Consider the following 20,218-nt stretch of genomic DNA (forward strand, 5'->3'; position numbering starts at 1 on the left):
CAATAACTTTCTCTACCTCTTCTCAAATAGAGAGTATGTTACAGAAATTAAATAATTAATTTTCTTTATAATTTAGAAAATATTATTTTCTTTATAATTTAGAAATGAAAGAGAAAAAAAAAATATTTTTTTTAACTGAAATTATAGGTAAATCTCGCTGTAGTTGTTTTTATTATCATCGTTATTAGCAACTAATTTTCCCTTTGGTCTCAAACAATGAGCTTTGCAAGAGAAATAGAAATTCAAACCTCTCCATCAAAATTACTTTTAATCTATCTAAATAAAACTACAGTTTACAAAAATGCTTCACAAAAAAAAAAAAACTACAATTTACAAAACTAGGGTGAAAAATAATCTCACTCGTTTTATGCAAGGAAAATAAGAATATTGTTTTTTTTTTAATTTTCTAATTATCTAAGCGAAAAAAGAATCTAAATGATGAAAGATAAAAAAATTATTTTCATTATTTTTTTCCTTTTCCATAATTTATCTAAATTAATTAATTATATATATATATATATATTTTAATGATTCCCAGGCTTTTACACGTAGGATAAGGCCGGGTCTAAAAAAAACATAGGCATAAAACCTATTAGACCCTCTTTAGGCGGACCAATCCAACATCGCGAGCCCCAATTCGAATGCGTGGGTAGGCTGGGTCAATCATGAGTACGGACTCAACAGAAGGTAATCTAGTCCGGTGATATGATGTGAGGAAGAATAGCTGGTTCAGTCATTTCACAGTTTTATCCGCATGCACACTAAGGAGAATTAAATGGCCGATTGGCGTGAGAGGAATCTGACACCTCCATACGTACGGATCTAAGTGACAAAAATAGGTGATACTGTAAAAGAAAAGCGGTTAAACAGACGTGATTAGTAAACAAAAAGAAAAAAAATAAAAAGGAAGAACTTCTTTTTCTCTAACTAATCTCACACAATCACTTTAAATCTTATTTTCTAAATATCAGCATATCATATATTATAAAAAAAATTATAATTTATTAAAGAGTGTTTTAAATATTTATAAAAAAAATATTAAATAGATACAGAATTTTAATTTTTCGTTAATTAGCTGCTTCAAATTTTTTAATAGTTAAATATACTTTATAATTTATTTTATTATTTAGTTCAAGCATAAAATTATTTGCTTGTTATTAAATGAGTAAAAACAAGTTTAATTGAATATTAATTATTTAATTTTTTTATATTTACAAATTAATATTTGATTTGGGTTGTTATTTGAAAATTAAATACAAGCCAATCAAGTAATTTTCCATCACATCTCTCAAATGAGATACTCTTTTTTTTCTTTCAATTTCTGTTTTGCTCTTCCTTTTCCTTCTATAGGTACACTATAATGTTTTTCTTTTCTTATTTATCTTTTATGCTTAATTTTAATTATATATACAAGTTGAAGATCTCAATTTTTATGTAAATTCTAAAGTTAATCAACTTTTATATATATATATATATATATATATATATATATATATAATATTTTCTATATTGTGTTATGGATATTTTTCATATGCTTTTAGTTCTGCTTTTATTTTTTAAAAATAACAAATCATATAATTAATTAAAATTTAAAATTATCAATGATGTCCTGAGATGTAAAAGAAAGTAGGATTTTTCTATATGTGAGTGAGGTTCACACCTTCTTCTTTTATTTTTTTTTTTTTATTTTCTAGTGACGTATAACTACCATCGTAGACAGTATCACCTATTGCTATTATACAGAACCTACATACAGACATATTTCTTCGACGGCTATTTAATTTTCCTTCGGTGCTCGTGCTGATAGGGTCATGGTGTAGTTTAGGTCCTTTCCCCTACTGACCCATCACATCAGATGAGCTGAATTCCTCTTTAATAAGTTCGAGCCCCAGTCAGCCCAGCCTATTTATTTGTGGACTGGATTGTGTGCTAATAAATCAGTCTGCCTAGTAGGTTATAATGAATTCTAGATTTAACTCTCTTATAAAGATACTAGTAGTCCAGCGGTCATTCATCAATATCCTTTATCTTGCCATATATGCAGTATAATAGTTTATAATTTTTCAATATTTTTCTATGTAATTTCTACTTTGCTTCTATGAGAATTCCATCCTTATTAAAACAGTTACTTCGCGATTCACATTTGAAAAAATTATTAGATTCAACTATTATACCGTGTAAAATTACTTAGGCAATGTATCATGTAAATGTTGTATTCCTCGTCTTGACATTGTTATGTTAATCTCATACTATTAAAATTATGTTTCGAATAATTAACTGTTATACTGTTTTAATATATAGTTGATAATCAATATTTTTATGTTTATTAGATTTGGAATGAAGGAAAAATTAAGATAAAAAAGAGAAAAAAAAAAACAAATAGAGCTCATAACTTATTTTCTTTTGAAATTGAGAGAAAAATATTCAAATTAAAATTTTATCTTTCAAAAGTTCTATTTTATTTGGAAATAAAAAATAAAAAATTATTATCTAAAAAATTAGTCTACAACCTATGTTCCTTTTCTTATTTACCAACCTTTTTTCTCATAACTTCTCAAGGTAGAAAACACTCTTTTGGAGAGGGAATTACATGCTCCTTTTTTTTCAATGTACTTCAAATTTTGCTATGGAGCCTCCTCTGCTCGATTTATGAGTTTTACCTTCCCATCATTAAGGAAACATTTGCAAATTGGTATAATCTAGTAGCCCTTCGGTGTATGACGAGGAATAAGGTAAACTGATGGCATTAGCCTATCCACTTATTGTTTGATTGCCGACTCTCAGCCTGCCTTTGTTTGGATAAGTTTATAGGGAGGAAGGAAAATAAAGAGTGGAAATTAAGAAAGTAAAATAAAAGAAGGAAGGAAAATAAGCAGAGAAAGTAAATTTTTAAATAGAAAAATAACTATTTCACCCTTTATGATTATAATAAAAATAAATAATTATAAGGATAAAAAAGTAATTATATTCATTTTTCACCTATTTTCTCTCTAAATTAGAGAAAGTGAATAGTAACTTTAATTTATTGTTTTTACCTTTATATTTCTTATTCACATATGATACAGATTCAATAAGACAAATTTCAAAAAATGGTGTAAAGCAAACACATATCATTATAATGGGTCTAAAAGGAGTTCAAATCATATGATCCAAATAGAATTTATCTCACTTTGACTCTGATACTAATTGATGCGAAATTCATGACCAACTCGTGATAAAAAACTCCGAACACATAACTTGACAAAGAACGAGACTAAGATATATTCCGATAGTTGCTATACCACACTCCTAATCAACTAATGTGATTAGAAATAAAAATTATACACCAATGATCGAAGGATTTAGATAAAATATGGCAAACGCCACAAAGAATAGTTAATAAGTTGGCCAATATTCTTGGTGCAATTGATGAAATCAGTTCCTCGCTCTCACTCAAAACAATACACGTCAAATGCATGAAGAAGAATTCTAAAAGTTTTGATTTAAGAGTTTCCTCTTATAAGTGTCCTTATCCTTATATAGTAAGGAGAAAATTAAAAATCTAAGATATTCTTCTTAAACTTGGCCGAACCACACATAAGATCCAAACCCACTAAAATGACATATGAAACTCATAAGTATTAAAACATAAACCCAAAACATGACCCAACACTCTAAAACTTAAAAAATAAAATATGGATAGAATACAAGCTCAAACAAAACCAAAATAAAGCAAGTGTTTAAATAATAAAACATAGCTAGACCATCACGATAAAACTGAATTTTCACAAAAACCTTTTTTAATCTTCACTTTAGGCTTCTTTTTGTATAGTTTTGGCCCATAGGCTTAATTAGACTCTCTAAGCCTATAATTGCAAGTGTTGCACCAAATCTACTCCATATGAATTGAAGGATGCCCCAAATTTATTTGAATCATATGAATATAATTTTGAACTCCTTTTAGACCCATATGAATGATATGAGTTTGCTCCATACTATTTTTGAAAATTTATCCTATTGGATCCATATTATTCCCTTATTCTTTAGAAAAGATTCGTCCTAAAATCTTGCTCATGTTCATGTCAGGAAGAAAAGTTTTAGGAACTAATGCATCTTTAAAAACCTCTTCTTGAATATGTGAAAATAGTAAAAAACTTTCGTCATGGATGTTTTCATCAATAACCTGCACATCAAGAATAAATGAACTAGGCATAATAATGTTAGTCATAGAAAGATTCTATAGATGTGACTCATTCTCCTCTACAGCTTCTAAAACATCTCCATTCGCCTCCACCTCATCAATCACGTCCTCTCCATGTCCACCATCATTCACAACCTCTTCGATAAGCTCATTTATGGAATTTTCAATAGCAAATACATTAACTTTATGCATTACAACTTCCTCTTCAATTTCAATCTCTATGGAAGTTGAGATTAAAACTTTAGCCTCTTCTTTCTTCTTTTCTTTCTCCGTCTTTCTTTTTTGCACTAGTCTTGCCAACCTGTTGTCCAAATCTCTATAATAGTGTGAAGGGATGAATCTCTGGCGCATCAACTCTTCATCTCGGACTTGAGCCCTATTGGAATTAAGAGTTCTTTAAGGCATTCTTGTAGAAGTGGAAGACTATGAGACTTTCAAACTCTCTATAGTTTCGGTCAACCTCTCAAGAGTCCTATAGAGCCTTCTAAACTTACCACCAACTAACCTTTTGAAGAGTTTATAATCACTAACCATGTCCAGTTCACTTTCATCATCACTATCCACCACATTATTGTCTTTACTTATCCTACCTTAAATCAATAAAGAACAAAGAGAACTAGCAAATATGGTGTTAGAAATAAAAGCACTTAAGTGTTTGCAACCTTACCACTCTTTTGCTGATTCTTCAATTGCACTTCAGAAACTAAGGTCAACGCACCAACGATAAGGTGCGTTTAAAGAAACAAATAAGAAAACCTAAAGAAAGAAGGAAGCATGCAAAAATTAAAAAGAAGACACTGAAAACTTGGAAAGACAGATTTGGTACAACACTTGCAATCATAGGTTTAGGGAGCCTAATCAAGCTTATGGGTCAAAACTATACAAAGTGAAGCCTAAAGTGAAGATTAATAAAGAGTTTTGTAAAGATTCAATTTTGTCATGATGGGCTAACTATATTTTATTATTTAAACACTTGTTTTATTTTAATTTTGTTTTGACTTGTATTCTGGTCATATTTTATCTTTTAAGTTTTAGCGTGTTGGGTCATGTTTTGAACTTATGCTTTAATACTTATGAGTTTCATGTGTTATTTTAGTATATGATTGGACTTGGGCCTTGTGTGTGGTTCGATCAAGTTTAAGAAGAGTGTTTTAGGATTTTAATTTTCTCCTTACTATATAAGGATAAAGAATACTTATAAGAGTAAACTTTTAAATCAAAATTTTCAGAATTCTTTTTTATGCCTTTGGTGTGTGTTGCTTTAAGTGAGAGCGACAATTTGTTTTCATCAATTGCACCAATAATCTTGGCTAACTTATCAACTATTCATTGTGTCATTTGTCGGATTTTTATCTAAATTCTTCGATCATTAGTGTTTCAGCTTCTCTAAGTGTAGGGTGCCATAAGATGTGTGTTTATCAAATTTTTTGATTTTATATCTGTTTATACGTATGGATTTGAGACTTGTGTCATAGAATTCTACGTTACCATATTTTTTCTTCAATCCAAACAAAATAGGGGGAAAAATATTTTTATTTTTCTTTTCCTCTTATTTTACTCTCATCCAAACATAGCATTAAGGTTGAGTATGACCTTTAAAGATAAAAATATATAAAGTACCAACAGAACCCAAATTCGAATCTATTTAATTAAATATATTCTAATGGTATTATTATTACTGAAAAAAAATCCACACCCATTCAATTTTATAAATTTTAATTTAATAATTTATACAAAATATATTAAGTAGAGTTTTGTTCAAATCGAAATAACCCATTGAATAAAATCAAATTAAAATTTTAGTTTGATTTATTAAAAAATTCGGTTCGATTCGATTTTATATTTTTAAAAAATTCATTAAATTAGTTTGGTGTGATTTTAAAAATTAAAAATCAAATTAATGGAACCAAAGTGAATATGTATAATTTAAATTGACAATTTGCAATTATTAAGCATGTGGCTTAGCGATAGTACAATATTTATGACCTTTGAAGATCTTGTATTTAATCTGCAGGTATGTATTCTCCCTTTTCCTTCTTCAATTTTTTTTTTTTTTATTTTAAGTTTTTGTTTAATGTGAATCAAATTTTAGCCATCTATTTTAATTGAGAAAATTTGTGCTATTGAAAATGATACTATAAATTCAAAACTTTAAGGTATCAAACCCTATCTTCTTTGTCTTACTTTTCTCTCATTCAACTGTTCTTTTTTTTATTTTCTTTTTTATTACTATTGAACACATAACCGATTGTTGATTTCCAAATCTCGACTCTTACAATTTCGCTCTCTCTTTTATTGCTTATTCTCATTTGCACTCATATCGATATCCCTCTCTCTCGCTCATAGTTATCGCTCTCTCTCACTAGTTTCATTCAGCTCTAGTGGTCTCATTTGAAGACTATCTACTTTTAAAGGTTCTTACTAAGCTCTCGTTCTCCTATTCACTTTGAGTTATGTCTCTATTCTTGAGTGTTTGAAATTTTCAAATAATCAAGATTCTTGAATTGTGTTTTGTGATTTATGAATGTGAGTCACTGTTGGATTTGTAATTTCTTTAATTGTGGATGTGATTTGTAATTATATTTTGTAATTTTTTAGATTTTTATGAGATTATAACAAAAATAACAAATCTTGTATTTTTTGTTTGTAAATTAGATTTTGCAAATTCTTGATTTATTTTGTTGCTAATGTTATTTTATTTTTTTTAAAAAAATTGTAAAAGAATATATGTGAACCTGTATATATATATTTAATCAGTAAAAAAAAAAGGAATAACTGAATAAATGGAACTAAAATTTTTTATTCATTTTTATTTAATTATTACATTTAATTGAACAGATTTAATTTTATAATTTTAATAAATTTAGCTTTTAATTTTTTTAATTTAATTTAATTTTAGACCGACGAACCAAATATTCACCTGTGTTTTTTATATAAAATCTAAAAATCAATCTCATCTCCACTCAAATATTATTTTTGAAATTTAAATCCCTCTCCAACTCAATATACCATTTGAATATATATTAAATAATTCTATGGAGTTGAATATCGCAAAACCCGACCCACAGCCATTCCAACGGCTAACTGCTGATGGTGGCTGGCTGCTACCACCGTGGAATATAACCAGTCAAATGGCTTCGTTCAAAAGTTGAAAATTTCTAATCAGTCGCTTTCGGTGGTGCAGAGCGTGCAGATTTTTAAAAAGGAAAAAAAAAAAAAAAAATCAAAGCACCACATAGAAAAATGAAAGCTACTGCTAACTTCATACAAAAGTCAAACTTTGCTAATTAATTATTTATAAATCGTAAATAAATATTAATCTATAATTTATTAAAATTAATTTATTTCATTCATCTTTTTATGAAATTTATTAATTAACACCATTCATCTATTTAATTCCTTATGTAAACTATAAAAACTGAATAGTGTTAATTATAAAATTATAAGAACTGTAATTTTAAAATTAAATTTAAAATTATAAAAAATCAAATAATTATAGTGATTGATTAAGAATAAACATAATAAGAATAAATGTATTTTAATAATTTCTCAAGAGTATATTATCAACTGTGCTTTTATCTGTTTATTTAGGAATGATAATTTAAAGTGAATTTAGATTAAATTTAATATTTTTATTTATATTATTTTTCAGACATAAATTTAACCTAATAAAAAAATTATAATCGGCCCTCATAAATTTAATTTGATAATAAGTATATTTAGTAAATCTGAGATTTTAGAATTTAATTTCTATCTTTTAATTCCATTTTAAAAAAAAAATATAATCAATTGAGTACAATAATAAATTTTAATAGTTAAAAATTTAATTTATTTTTAAATAATATAATTTTGGGTTTAAAATTATATCGTCGTATGTTATATTTTATATAATTTATTTAATATTATTTAAACATATTTAGTTTTTTAATAATAATTAGATAATAAATTTAAATTAAAAAATAAAATTTAATATTTTTAATTATAATTTAATTTTTATGTTAGGGAAAATTCAATAGTTTTTTTAGTTTTTAAAAATATATTAAAATTTTTATTTTTTAAAATATGAGAGATGAATTAATAAATTTTTAAAATAATAAAAATTATATAATAAAATATTTAAGAATGAAAATTAAAATAAAGATTAATTAATAAATTTCTAAAATATTAAAAATATTTTAATATGTTTTTTAAAATTAGATATCAACTCATGAATTTTTAGTAGTAATTTTCACATAAGGGGATATTCTGAGTGTTGTTTTTATCGAACTTCTTCGCATACCAACTTAGCTTATTCTCAACTAACCACTGCAGAAACTCATTCTTCTAACAAAGAGCCAAAGAACTCTTTAACGGCTGCCAGATATCGTTTCGTTTCGCTTCTCAATTCCCTTTTATCTTTCCTTTTTCGGCCCTTTCTTGCTATTTTCAACTAATTTCCGTCATGGATGAAACCGGTGGAAAATTCTCTTCGCCGCCTGATATTCCGTCCGGTTTGAATCGGATTAAGACTCGCCCAGTCCCTTCCAAGGACCAGCTCAGTTCAAAATCCGATGACTTGACTAAGTCCAATACTTATGTAGCTTCTAGGCCTCCTGTGAAAGGGAAGCAGAGGCAGAAGCAGAAGCAGAAGAGCATATTTCAGGGACGTGCAAAAGTTAATTCTTCCAGAGGAGGTTCGGTTTCTGTTTAACTTTGCTTTGCCGTTTATTTTGTTTTATTTAGATCCTCTTTTTCTGTTGTGGCATTTGCTAATTTATTCCCGTGATTTTTGCTGATAATATTTTTATTTTTAGCATATCGAGATAGCAGTCAGGATAGAATCGATTTTGAAAATCTAGTTTTTTTTTCTTGCTTTTAGAAAGTTTGTTCTGTTAAACCGTTCGACAAGGGTTTTAACCTGTGAGATAATGAAAATAGAAATCTATTTGGTGGACTGTGTAAAAGTAATTGCTGAAGAAGAGTTTTTATAAAGGGAGAGAGTTAACAAAATTTTAAGTTGCACCAGGATTTTCAGGATTAATTAATTTAGCCATTTGATCCTTTGTTTCTGTAAAGGGATTTCGTGTATCTACTCAACATTTAAAGCTTTTCTTCATCCAGAATCTGGTTTGTAAGCATCAAACTTGGGAAACGTTATATTAAAACGAAACCTGCGCCAAAGACTTTTGGGTCAAAGAGTCTGTCATTATTATTGAAGTGGGCAGAAGCAGTGAATTGCTTGTGGGAGTTTTCTAGTAGTTAAGTTGTATGCTATCCATTGGTCTATAATCTGAATCCTGTGCTCTGAAATTTTGGATTGGCATGCCATTTGGTGACAGGATAGTATGATTATGCAACCATCAGTTCATGAAAATAAATGATGTGAACCCACATCAGGAAAAAATGGGGAGGAAACATTAAAGGCATTGGTGGAAACTGTTGCCATGGATATGTGGTCACCAGCTAAAAACTTGTAAGGGTATTGGTGCAAAATCTTTTGCCTGTACTGGTTTAGAGAATTGCATTTATAGACCACATGGGCATGTGCTTGTTTTAATGGTTAAGTATATTAAGAAGTTATGTTAAGGTCATCCATTGTCAAAAATGGAAGTGATGGCACTTGGCTATGACAAAATTGAAATCGTTTAAGAAAGCTATCATATGGTTAAGTTTTTATTCTGCAAGATATGATTCCGCATCAAGATACCTTGGCATTTTGATGATTGATTATAACAGTTAGTCATAACATAGATGTTTATAGCTTCAAAAATTAAGAAATGCAAACTTAAGCTTGAACTGAAATCTTGTCTTACTTTTTTTTTTGTGAATTTATTTTCTGAATTATAGAGGTTTAGTAGTGTGATTCTACTAAATAATTGAAGAATTTATATAGGAAAGAACAATGATGTGGCTTCTTTTTGGCCTCTATTATTTACAAAATATGGATATTTCCTTTGGGAAGTTGGTGATTGGAACTATCATTCCCTCTTTTGTTCCTTTAGGAGTTAATTCTTAGGGATTATCTCTCATTCTGTTTTATGAGACGTTTGGTTTCTAAAGTTCTTTTTCCTCCTCTTGGGATCTCATAGTTATAATTCGAGGGTTTTTCAATTTGTAGGCAAATAATGAAATTGTTGCTATATGTTGTTTCTGCTATAATGGGACCATTTGGTGAGGATTACACTCCAAGTTTTAGTTAATTAAAGTGTGATATTGCAAGCATGCCATTTTGAAAATAAACTATCTTATCTGTGTTTTTCTTGTCTTTTGATGGGTAATTTATATTTATATAATAAAATGAATAGATAATTGATGCATTTTGCTTTCACATTTGTAGAAGAACTCTATAAAGGAAAGAAGATAACTCGATGGTTCTCATCATATTTTTCCAAGGATGCTGGCCAAGTTATGAGTGATGTTTCTACGAATATTGAGGTGAGGTTTGCTTAATCATGCTCTGGAGACACGTTTTTAGTTACTCTGATGTGTGAACATATTTTGTACTGCACCAAATAGTATTAAATAAGCCATGCTACTACTTTGACAGGAGAGTAGCTTAGAAGCTAAGACACTTGACAAAAAGGAACAAGCAGGAAGCAAAATTTCCAATGGGGGGAATTATCAAAATGGAAAACAATCTTCTTTGGAGAGTTTAAGCCGGAGTAAAATGACAAAGGGATTAAAAAGTTTTTCACATGAATTGGGAACAAAAGGCAGCATTACACCTGTCTTCCCTCGGGCTCATAGCTACAGTGATTTGGAGGTACTCTTTAATAATTTGCTCAAGAAAATTTTGATTTTGAATTGTGCCTTTTCATTTTCATAGGCAATAGTTAACAGGACCAACAAAATGAGTATGATTGTCCTTTTTATTGGTGAGTCTACTTTCTTATTGGTCCATACATTTCTTAGTCCTCCACTCTAGTCTGGTGTTCATTGGATACTAACCTCCTGCTTTCAGTGGTTTATGTACAATTGATGGCATATAGTTTTATAAGTTGTATTCTAACTTATAGTTTAGAGGGAGGCCAATTATTTTGCAGCTGATCCTATTGGTGTAACATAGACTAAATGAATACTCATTGATAAGACTTCTGATACCTTATAGCATGAGATATGCAAATTGCCAAATCTTTTGGCATCTATTTGCACAGAAGAAAAATAATTTACACTTTATCAAACTTCATGATGTAAGAAAAACTTATTATCATTTGCTTTTTCTTTTTGTTTCCTTGAGTTGCCATTAGGAAATTCTTGGTTCATTGCATTCAAGATTTGATGCTGCTAAAGAAGTGGTGAATGTAGAACTGGCTAGTTTTGCAGGGGAAGTCGTGGATGTCCTTGAGAAAATTGACTCTTCATTGCAAGAAGACTTGAAAATGGGAGAAGATCTTCTAACTCTGGCTCAATTATGCATGGAGATGAACTGTGCTCAGTTTCGCATCAAGTGTGAAATAATTGTTCAAGATCTGACTAAGAAAAGACAACAGTGTCAAACAGGACTACTGAAGTGGCTATTTACTCGTATGCTTTTCATATTGACACGCTGCACTAGACTTTTGCAGTTTCAGAAGGACACTGAACCTATTGATGAGAAATCACTTCATAAGTTCAAAAAATGTCTAGAAAGTGTTCCTTCTGTTGAAATGAGTTGGGCTGCCAATCATGGGATTGGTGATTCTGATATTGGTTGTGCTCTAAATCAGAAAGGTGACATCAAACAAAAGTTGCTGGGACAGAATAATTTATCTTCTCTTCCTGAGGCAATGTGCTGTGGTTCTCAAGAGCTGGATGATTTGAGTGGCATAACTTCCAGAAAGGACTCTCTGGAACAAAAGTTGCCATCTCTAAATTCCAACAAGGATACCCTTTCACAACTTCAACAATTTTCTGAAACTGATAAAAGTTCCTTGAGGAATTCATTAAATAATTCCAGTCGTTCGCTTCATGGTCAGGGACAATTGTTAGATGACTCTCTTCATGAACAGGAGCAAATTTTAGATGGATCTGATTCAGTGATCTGTAGGATTTGTGAAGAAATTGTGCCTATTTCTCATCTAGAATCTCATTCTTATATATGTGCATATGCAGATAAGTGTGACTTAAATTGTCTAGATGTAGATGAACGCCTTTCAAACCTTGCAGAGATATTGGAACAGATTGTAGAGTCACGTAATTTGAATGTTCATCCATCATACAGCCCTGAAAATTCAAAAGCACAAACTGTAAATGCTGTTACAGCTGAAGTTTGCTCTCCCAAGATAAGTGAATGGCGAAATAAAGGTGTTGAAGGAATGTTTGAAGATATACATGAGATGGATACTGCCTTTATAGATGATTCTCATCTACTCCCTGCTAACTTAAAAGGTCATTTTGGTATAAAGTTATGCAATTATGGAGCAACCTCCTCAACTGGAAGCATGACATCAGTTTCCTCCACTACAACCCCCAGAGCTGGCCATTTTGATTCCTTCTGGTTAGAACATAATAATCCTTCAGAGTCGGAGGACATCCAACAGGTTAGTAATTTCTGTGATGGATCTTTATTTTCTGAACATCCAGTGTTTTATACTGGTACTTTTCCCCTTCTTATTGCAGTAAAACTTAAAACAATGAAATTATGATAGAAAATTTTCATAATCTATTTCAGCAGCTATATTATACATTGGAATGACCTTTACATTCATTTGGGAGTTTTCTAGTGCCTTGCTGACAATATGTTGATGCAACTGCACAAGCTAGCTGTGCCCTTTTTTTTTTTCTTTTTTTTTTTTTCTGGTGAGATGAGATGGTGTAGAAGTACTTGAATCACCTTGAGGTTGGGTAAAATCCTAGCCAACCTAAAGTTCTACCTAGAGCTAGGAGCAACTGAATTTCGTACATAACAAATTCAAAGCTATTGTTTAGGACTTCTACCATCTCCAATATTTTCCTAAGAGTGTTAATTAACCTTTGACCAAGCTGCTGTTACATAAATTTGTCTATAGCAGGAATGTGAAATTATTGCTTAGAAGTAGATTTACTGTGGGTTTATTACTTGTCTCTCCACTATTATAGATTCCTCTCAATTGGTAGCCATTCAGGCTTATCATTGCCATTCTGGATCCAGTAATATATGTTATTATGGTAGAACTTCATCTTTGCATCTCTCCTAAATTATTTACTTTTTACACATAGCTTTTAATAATATTATGATGTTGAATATGGAGCTTTTCTTTTTCCTGAACAGATGATTGACCTTGCAGACATAGCCCGCTGTGTAGCTGGCACAGATCTCTCAAAGGAAGGGTCATATGAATTTTTGCTTGCTTGTATGCAAGATCTACAGGATGTTTTACAGAATAGCAAGCTCAGAGCTCTTGTAATAGACACTTTTGGGGGTCGGATAGAGAAACTTCTGCGGTAAATTCATTTTTAAAAGTTCCTGTACAAAACAACTAGCCAAATCCTTGAATTTTTTTTATCTCCTCTTTCGGTATTTTATCTGCAGGGAAAAATATATACTTGCTTGTGACGTAATGGATACTAAAACTCCTACAAGTGATGGAAAACTTAAGGAAAATTCTAGACTTCTATTCGATAATGCTTCTCAAAGTAGTCCAATGTCAACTCCTGTACATTCATCACATAAAGAGAGGACAAGCATTGATGATTTTGAAATCATCAAACCAATAAGTAGAGGTGCCTTTGGGAAAGTCTTTCTTGCACGCAAACGGATAACAGGAGATTTATTTGCAATTAAGGTAAATAATCATCTCGCCAATTTGCAGCTTAGTAAAACAAAACTAAATATTAAACGTTCTGGATTTGGATTTTCTCTATTAATACCCGTAATCACTCCAAGTGTTCCTAAATATTTGCAAGAAGCATGGCTATATTGACAGCTTTAGATGGAAGAGGAGAAGTACAGGTAGTTATATCACAAATGCATATTAGCTAAATGTGGGACTGATCTAAGTATTTTAAGATGCTAGGTCATTTCTTAGAGTTATTATTTAATAATTATAGCAGCAAGTTCAGCTTGAAGGTCCTAAGAGTGGTGGGATTGCAGCAAGTCGGTTAGGTTATGTAGAAATTGTATTTGCTATCTGTTAATCAAGCTTAGGTCTATGTCTCGTAAATGTGAACTTGATGTTTGCATTTTAAAATTTTATTCATATTTCTACAAGTTTAAACGAGTTATCAGTTTTCAGCTAAATAATTCTTAAGCTGAGCAACTTGATTCTTTTTGTGGCCTTAATAGTTTCTAAAGAAGGTTATTATGCCTATGATCATGAAGTTTCCTTGATTTTTTTGTTCACCTGTGGTGAGTATTGTGTGTGTGAGACGTGTATTGATATCCATCTATAAATAACAAATGTTGGTCTTATTTTCATCCTTTTTTTTTTCACTGGCATCAAGGATCTGGATTAAAATTTTAATGCCACTGGACACTCATAGCCATTTTTGTGAGAATAAACAAGGAATAGTAAAAGTAAAATAGGAAAAATTAAGGGATAGCCAGGGAAATCATTACTCTCCAGAAAAGAGACCTGTTATCTGATTATTTTTTGAACTTATTTCTTTGATTCAGTTTTGTTCTAGTGGAAGTACATGCAGTTAATTTTTTGCTTTTCTTTCCTGTTATTCAACAGGGAAATAACTGTTTGTATATATTACTAATACAATGCTATCTTTTGCTTATGTAGGTTCTCAAGAAACTGGACATGCTGTGCAAGAATGATGTTCAGCGCATATTAGCAGAGCGTAACATCCTAATAACAGTTCGAAACCCATTTGTGGTAATATTCAAATTTAGTTTGCTTTGGACTATGAGATAATATGATTTAAGCACAATATGTAAAAACACACATCTTCAATATTATATATTATATATTAGATATATATATATATATACCTATACCGGCTATATTCATGACAAATTTGTCTAGCATTTGCTTGAGCCTCCAATTCTTGCATTTATTGACCATTATATTTCTCCTTGAATTAGCATTTCATTTTTTAGTGGCCCTTTGAAATGATGGCTGATGTTTTCTTACCAGAAATTTGAAGCTATGAATTTGAATAATTGGATACAAATTGTGGTCTTTTCATTACAGGTTCGATTTTTTTATTCGTTCACCTGTAGAGATAACCTCTATTTGGTTATGGAATATCTCAATGGAGGTGATCTATTTTCTTTGCTTAGAAAAGTTGGTTGCCTTGAGGAAGATGTAGCTCGTATATATATTGCAGAACTGGTTTGTTAGAACAGAGCCCTGTGTGTCCATATATCTTTATGTAGTTTTTTCTTTTTTACTTCAACTTAAGTAGGTTCTACCTGTTACAGGTTCTTGCTTTAGAGTATCTCCACTCTTTGGGAATTGTGCATCGCGATCTGAAACCAGACAACATACTGATTGCACATGATGGGCACATTAAGGTCCGGATAATTATTCAGAAGGAATGTGTGTCGACATACTGATTCTGGGGTTTGAATTGAATGGTTATGTCAATTCTTATAATATAAAATAATTATTCAGAAGGAATATGTGTGTTTGTGCATTAAAACACAAGTTCATACATAAGATTGTCCAAAGCTGCTTCTGAAGCTAGATGTTAGTCTACTTTCATATCACTGTTTCCTGCAAAATTCTTGCTAAATTATTCTTCTCAATAAATATTTTGGGGGCTAATTTAATCAATTGATGCATTGGCTATAGAATTTTGATTTATCTACTTTCATCTCCTCATTATTTATGGGGATTGGTATACTAATGATCGCTTATCTTGCCAGCTCACAGATTTTGGGCTATCAAAAATTGGCCTTATAAACAGCACCATTGAACTCTCAGGACCTGAGATGGATGGAAATAAAGTTTCAGGTGTTCATAGTCCACACACCCGACAATCAGAAGATAGAAGTCAGCACTCAGCTGTTGGAACACCCGACTATCTGGCACCTGAAATTCTTCTTGGGACTGATCATGGTCTGTTGGCAACCTGAATTTATATTTATCTGAGTTTCTCAAGGAGATGTATTTACCTCCTTTTCATTCACATGCAGGTTATGCTGCAGACTGGTGGTCTGTGGGAATAATTTTATTTGAACTTATAACTGGAATACCACCCTTCAATGCTGAATCTCCTGAGGTATCTTTCATACTCAGAACTCTTTTGCTTGATGGTCCTAACTCACAGTGGTTGGGATGGCAGCATTTTTGTAAGTGTATTAACATAATCATTTTGATTAGCTGTTTATATCTGTTGATTGTTGAAGCAGCATCATGGACTCAAGTGTTGGTTTTCTCGATCCCATGCCTGATACAGTTGCATGGAATTCCATATGCTGCTACTTACTGTCTGCAATGTCTGAAAATCATCTCAATATTCTATATGATATGTCCCTTGGATGTTCATGTTAAAATGGATATCTTTCTTGAAGTTAGTTGTGTTCAATTTTGGGCTGTATTTTCTCCTTGATAGTGTGATCATTAAGCCCCTTGGATATGGATCGCATCACATGTCTATTAACCGTAAATTCAATGTCCAAGGCTGAAGCCTTTAATTTGCCATGATTCTTGCCTCACCCAATTGTTGCTGCTATGAGCCTAGTGAAGGGAGGTCTAACCTTGAACCTGTTGGAGAAAAGAGAGTTCAGATCTCAATTAGGATAAAAATATTTCTGCTTGTTTTATTTCATAATTGACTACTCCTGTAAATAGATGGATACAAGCACTAATTAAGGTAATCCTATTAGAGATGGAAGTCCCACCATACTAGGATGACTAAAAAAAGCAGGAAATTAACAAGTAGAATTCAAATAGAATATTAGCTGCAGAATTCAAATCTGCTGCACTCCTGCAGCTTGCCCGATTAATTTTGGGCCTGGGTCCCACATCGATTGTAAGCTCTACCCACAAATGCGTTCACAACAGTGATTGACTTGAAAATGATGCTAATGAATTTGGAATATGAAGGTGATAATGGAAAAATGAGGCTTCGTAAGAAAGATCCCCTGGCCATTTTTGTATAATATAACTCTCTCCCCGTTTCTGTATTGGGCAGAGTTGTACTGTTGTGAAATTAAGAATTATCCACCAAAGTTGATGGAGGAAATGAGAAATATACTTTGCCATTTTAATGTTTGAAATGGCTGCTGGGATGTTTCTCTTCAATTGACTATAAAAAAATATTTGTGACCCTGTAATTGCAATTTATGTATGCCCGCCATGGTTACTTCTCTCTTTGCCTGGCCTAACCCTTTTTTTTGGTACAATCCTTTTTCCCTTGAAATAGATTACTTAAGTTGACAATTAATTCTTTCTAGCTGTTTTTTCTTTCTGATGCAGATAATCTTTTATAACATTCTTAATAGAAAAATCCCCTGGCCTCCTATACCTGACAGCATGTCTTATGAGGCCCAAGACTTCATTAACAGGTTGAAGAACTTGTTTGCATATTTTATTTTCTGGATCTTCTGATGCTTAAATCATCTTTTGAAGTGTGGACATACAGATGGTCCTCAGATTTAAAGAAAGGCTTTGACTTACTATGACTATTAAATAATTAAAACTGCCAATTATTTGATAATATCTACCATAAATTGCAGGACAATCTTTTCTATTTCAAATCTTATGCCTAGAGGTTCTAGACACTTCCAGAAGTGAAAAATTGAACATTTAACAAGTAAATTTAGGTCCTTAATGTACGCATTTCTCAAAAAATGATAAAACAAAATTGTTAAGTTGCATGCATTCAAATGAATAATCCTAGTAAAGAACTTTTTATGTAATTATATCACATATAAGTTTGTTTCCAAAGTTGATGTCTTTGCATGATCAATATTTTCACTTCTCAGTTCTCATACTCTGTCCAATAACGAGTCTACCTTCATCCATAGTCACATATTATCTACAATACAATCATGCCTATGTCATTTTTTACTTTATTTTCACTATGTTTTCCACTGTATACCTTCTTGGATAACTAACATGTGTATTACCATTTTGGTCATTTGGTGTAACAAGTTACACGCACAAAAAAAGAAAAAAAAAATCACATTTAATATGAAGCAATAAAATTTCTATTTGTCCATGCGATGTATGTTTTTTAATGTATGTCAAAGCATTACTCAATTCCTATTCTTTCTTTATAGGTTAATTACTCATGATCCAAATCAACGCTTAGGAGCGAAAGGATCAACAGAGGTTGTATTTCATTGTAAACCTTTTTTTTATTGACCAAGATGATTAACCGAAAATTTTCACATTGGTTTTGATGACTTGCATTGATTATCTTATAGGTCAAATCACATCCGTTTTTCAGAGGAGTGGATTGGGACAACCTTGCATTGCAAAAGGTACTAATACATGCTGCTTGGTGGAATTCAGATTCATAATTCTCAAGTGGTATCCTTTGTGCCCAGCAAATTCTTTATGTCAGTCTTCTGAATGACAAAAGTATAAATTGGTAGAGTAGGTCAACCTGTAGATATTGTTGCTTCGTGGGCGTAATGCTCCTCAAGTGCAAGATATGAAGAAACAATGCTTCAGTCGGCTTCTTTTCTCAGATTGACTTTTTTGCATGATATTGTTTATAATAGTCTTGCAGTGCCAACATTTGATTCCTTTTTCCAAGGATAACAAGCCTTTAACTTAACAAGTCTTTTATGTGCTTGGTTGAGGCCTTGCAATAAACTTAGGTTGCCTTGTCATCTTTTTCCTTTGTCCATGTGTTTAAAATGTGTATATATTTCCACTAGTTATGTGTTAGTTCTTTCCCTTTTTGGATTTCCAGTAAATATTGTTAACTTGGCCTTGATTTTGTTGATAGGCCGTCTTTGTACCTAGCCCTGACAGTGCAGATGACACGAGCTACTTTATATCACGATTTTCTCAAATATCTAGCGGAATGCCTAATGGTCGAACTAGTAGCTGTTCTGATATTGAGGGTTACGACTCATCCTCAAATTCTGGAGTTGAGGTATATATAATGAATTCCTAAAGTAGACTGCTTATGCCTCTGATCATATTCAGGGATTACAGCATAAAATGTTATATGTGAAGCTTGCAGAAGTTTCTGGTGATCTTTCTGTATATTAAGCCTATAGATATTGTGGAAATGATGACAGTTACTCCTGACATAGTTTTTGCTTTTAGGCACCTTTATTCGGCAGACCTATAGATGAGGTCTCTAAATCATAGCTTTCTAGCTAAAAACCCTATCTTCCTGCGTCTAAAAAGTGCCGTTGAATAAAACCATAAGGGATGATGAATTTTCTGTACCATGATGAGAAGACTGATTTTTAACAGTACGCTTCCTTTTTTGTTATGGTGGGGGAGAGTGAAAGAGGTGGTGAATGGAATACGAATGGGATTAAGATTTTAGCTATTTTGACCATTTATTCCCGTTTTATAAGTTTCTGAATTGACCATTGATATGTGATTATCATTCTAAACGTCTTCTTTTCAGATGGATGAATATGGTGACCTGGCAGAGTTTGATTCTTCTCCACTCTCCTTGATCAATTTTTCTTTCAAGGTAAGGGTTGCTAGCCTCTTAACAGATGTTTCCGTTCTTTACTTGGGAACAAAATATAACTTACAGGTTACCAACTAAGCTCAACTTTGAAATCAATATGGCTTTGTGCTATGAATACCCTCACATTCTGGACTAGGGTTTATGCTTTTGGCTCAATTAGCCACATCCTTGGAATTTCTCTATTTGCAGTTTATTAATAAGGATTTTTTACTTTTGCAGAATCTGTCTCAATTGGCGTCTATTAATCACGACTTGCTCTTACAAACCGGGAGGGATTCTGCAAAGCATTCCCCCTCTAGAGCTCCAGACACATAGAATCTTTCAGTAGTTAACGGATTTAATAGGTAATTTGTTTACACTGATTACGTGCTAGGAAAATTATAGGGAAATAAAAGCTCAGCTTTTATCATGTAAATAAAACGATAGAATAATTTTCTTTGTACAGAAAACCAATAAAGTCGAAGAAAGTCTTATAAAAAAAAATTATTCCTTTTTTCATTGTATTATCCATTTTTTCTTCCATTTGTCCATCAGAAC

General features: G+C 31.4%; 1 protein-coding gene across 8 annotated transcripts; it reads left to right on the plus strand.

The window, feature by feature from the left end:
* Positions 1–8,437: 8,437 nt before the first annotated feature.
* On the plus strand, positions 8,438–20,179 carry LOC110614268 (probable serine/threonine protein kinase IRE4). Of its 8 annotated transcripts, none has more exons than XM_043956368.1 (18): positions 8,718–8,853; positions 9,499–9,638; positions 10,497–10,594; positions 10,707–10,922; positions 11,407–12,678; positions 13,389–13,561; positions 13,650–13,902; positions 14,848–14,940; positions 15,202–15,399; positions 15,489–15,581; positions 15,936–16,128; positions 16,206–16,291; positions 17,491–17,579; positions 18,297–18,348; positions 18,444–18,500; positions 18,974–19,123; positions 19,613–19,681; positions 19,901–20,179. In XM_043956368.1, the coding sequence occupies exons 3-18, from the start codon at positions 10,568–10,570 to the stop codon at positions 19,994–19,996; spliced, it is 3,117 nt and encodes a 1,038-aa protein (XP_043812303.1). In that variant the 5' UTR covers positions 8,718–8,853; positions 9,499–9,638; positions 10,497–10,567; the 3' UTR covers positions 19,997–20,179. The 8 variants fall into 8 exon arrangements, 7 of the variants coding, with proteins under 7 accessions (XP_021611455.1, XP_021611456.1, XP_021611457.1 ...); XM_043956367.1 differs by having other exon boundaries at positions 9,499–9,632; XM_021755763.2 differs by lacking the exon at positions 9,499–9,638 and having other exon boundaries at positions 8,439–8,853.
* Positions 20,180–20,218: the final 39 nt, after the last annotated feature.

Source organism: Manihot esculenta, chromosome 5 (genome assembly GCF_001659605.2).
Source record: "Manihot esculenta cultivar AM560-2 chromosome 5, M.esculenta_v8, whole genome shotgun sequence".
In the NCBI taxonomy this organism is placed as follows: domain Eukaryota; kingdom Viridiplantae; phylum Streptophyta; class Magnoliopsida; order Malpighiales; family Euphorbiaceae; genus Manihot; species Manihot esculenta.

Coding starts and splice junctions, on each gene's coding strand:
- LOC110614268 (XM_021755763.2), top strand. CDS start 8,622: ATGGATGAAACCGGTGGAAAATTCTCTTCGCCGCCTGATATTCCGTCC. Junction 10,923..11,406: donor ATAGCTACAGTGATTTGGAG/GTACTCTTTAAT, acceptor AGTTGCCATTAG/GAAATTCTTGGTTCATTGCA. Junction 13,562..13,649: donor CGGATAGAGAAACTTCTGCG/GTAAATTCATTT, acceptor TTTTATCTGCAG/GGAAAAATATATACTTGCTT.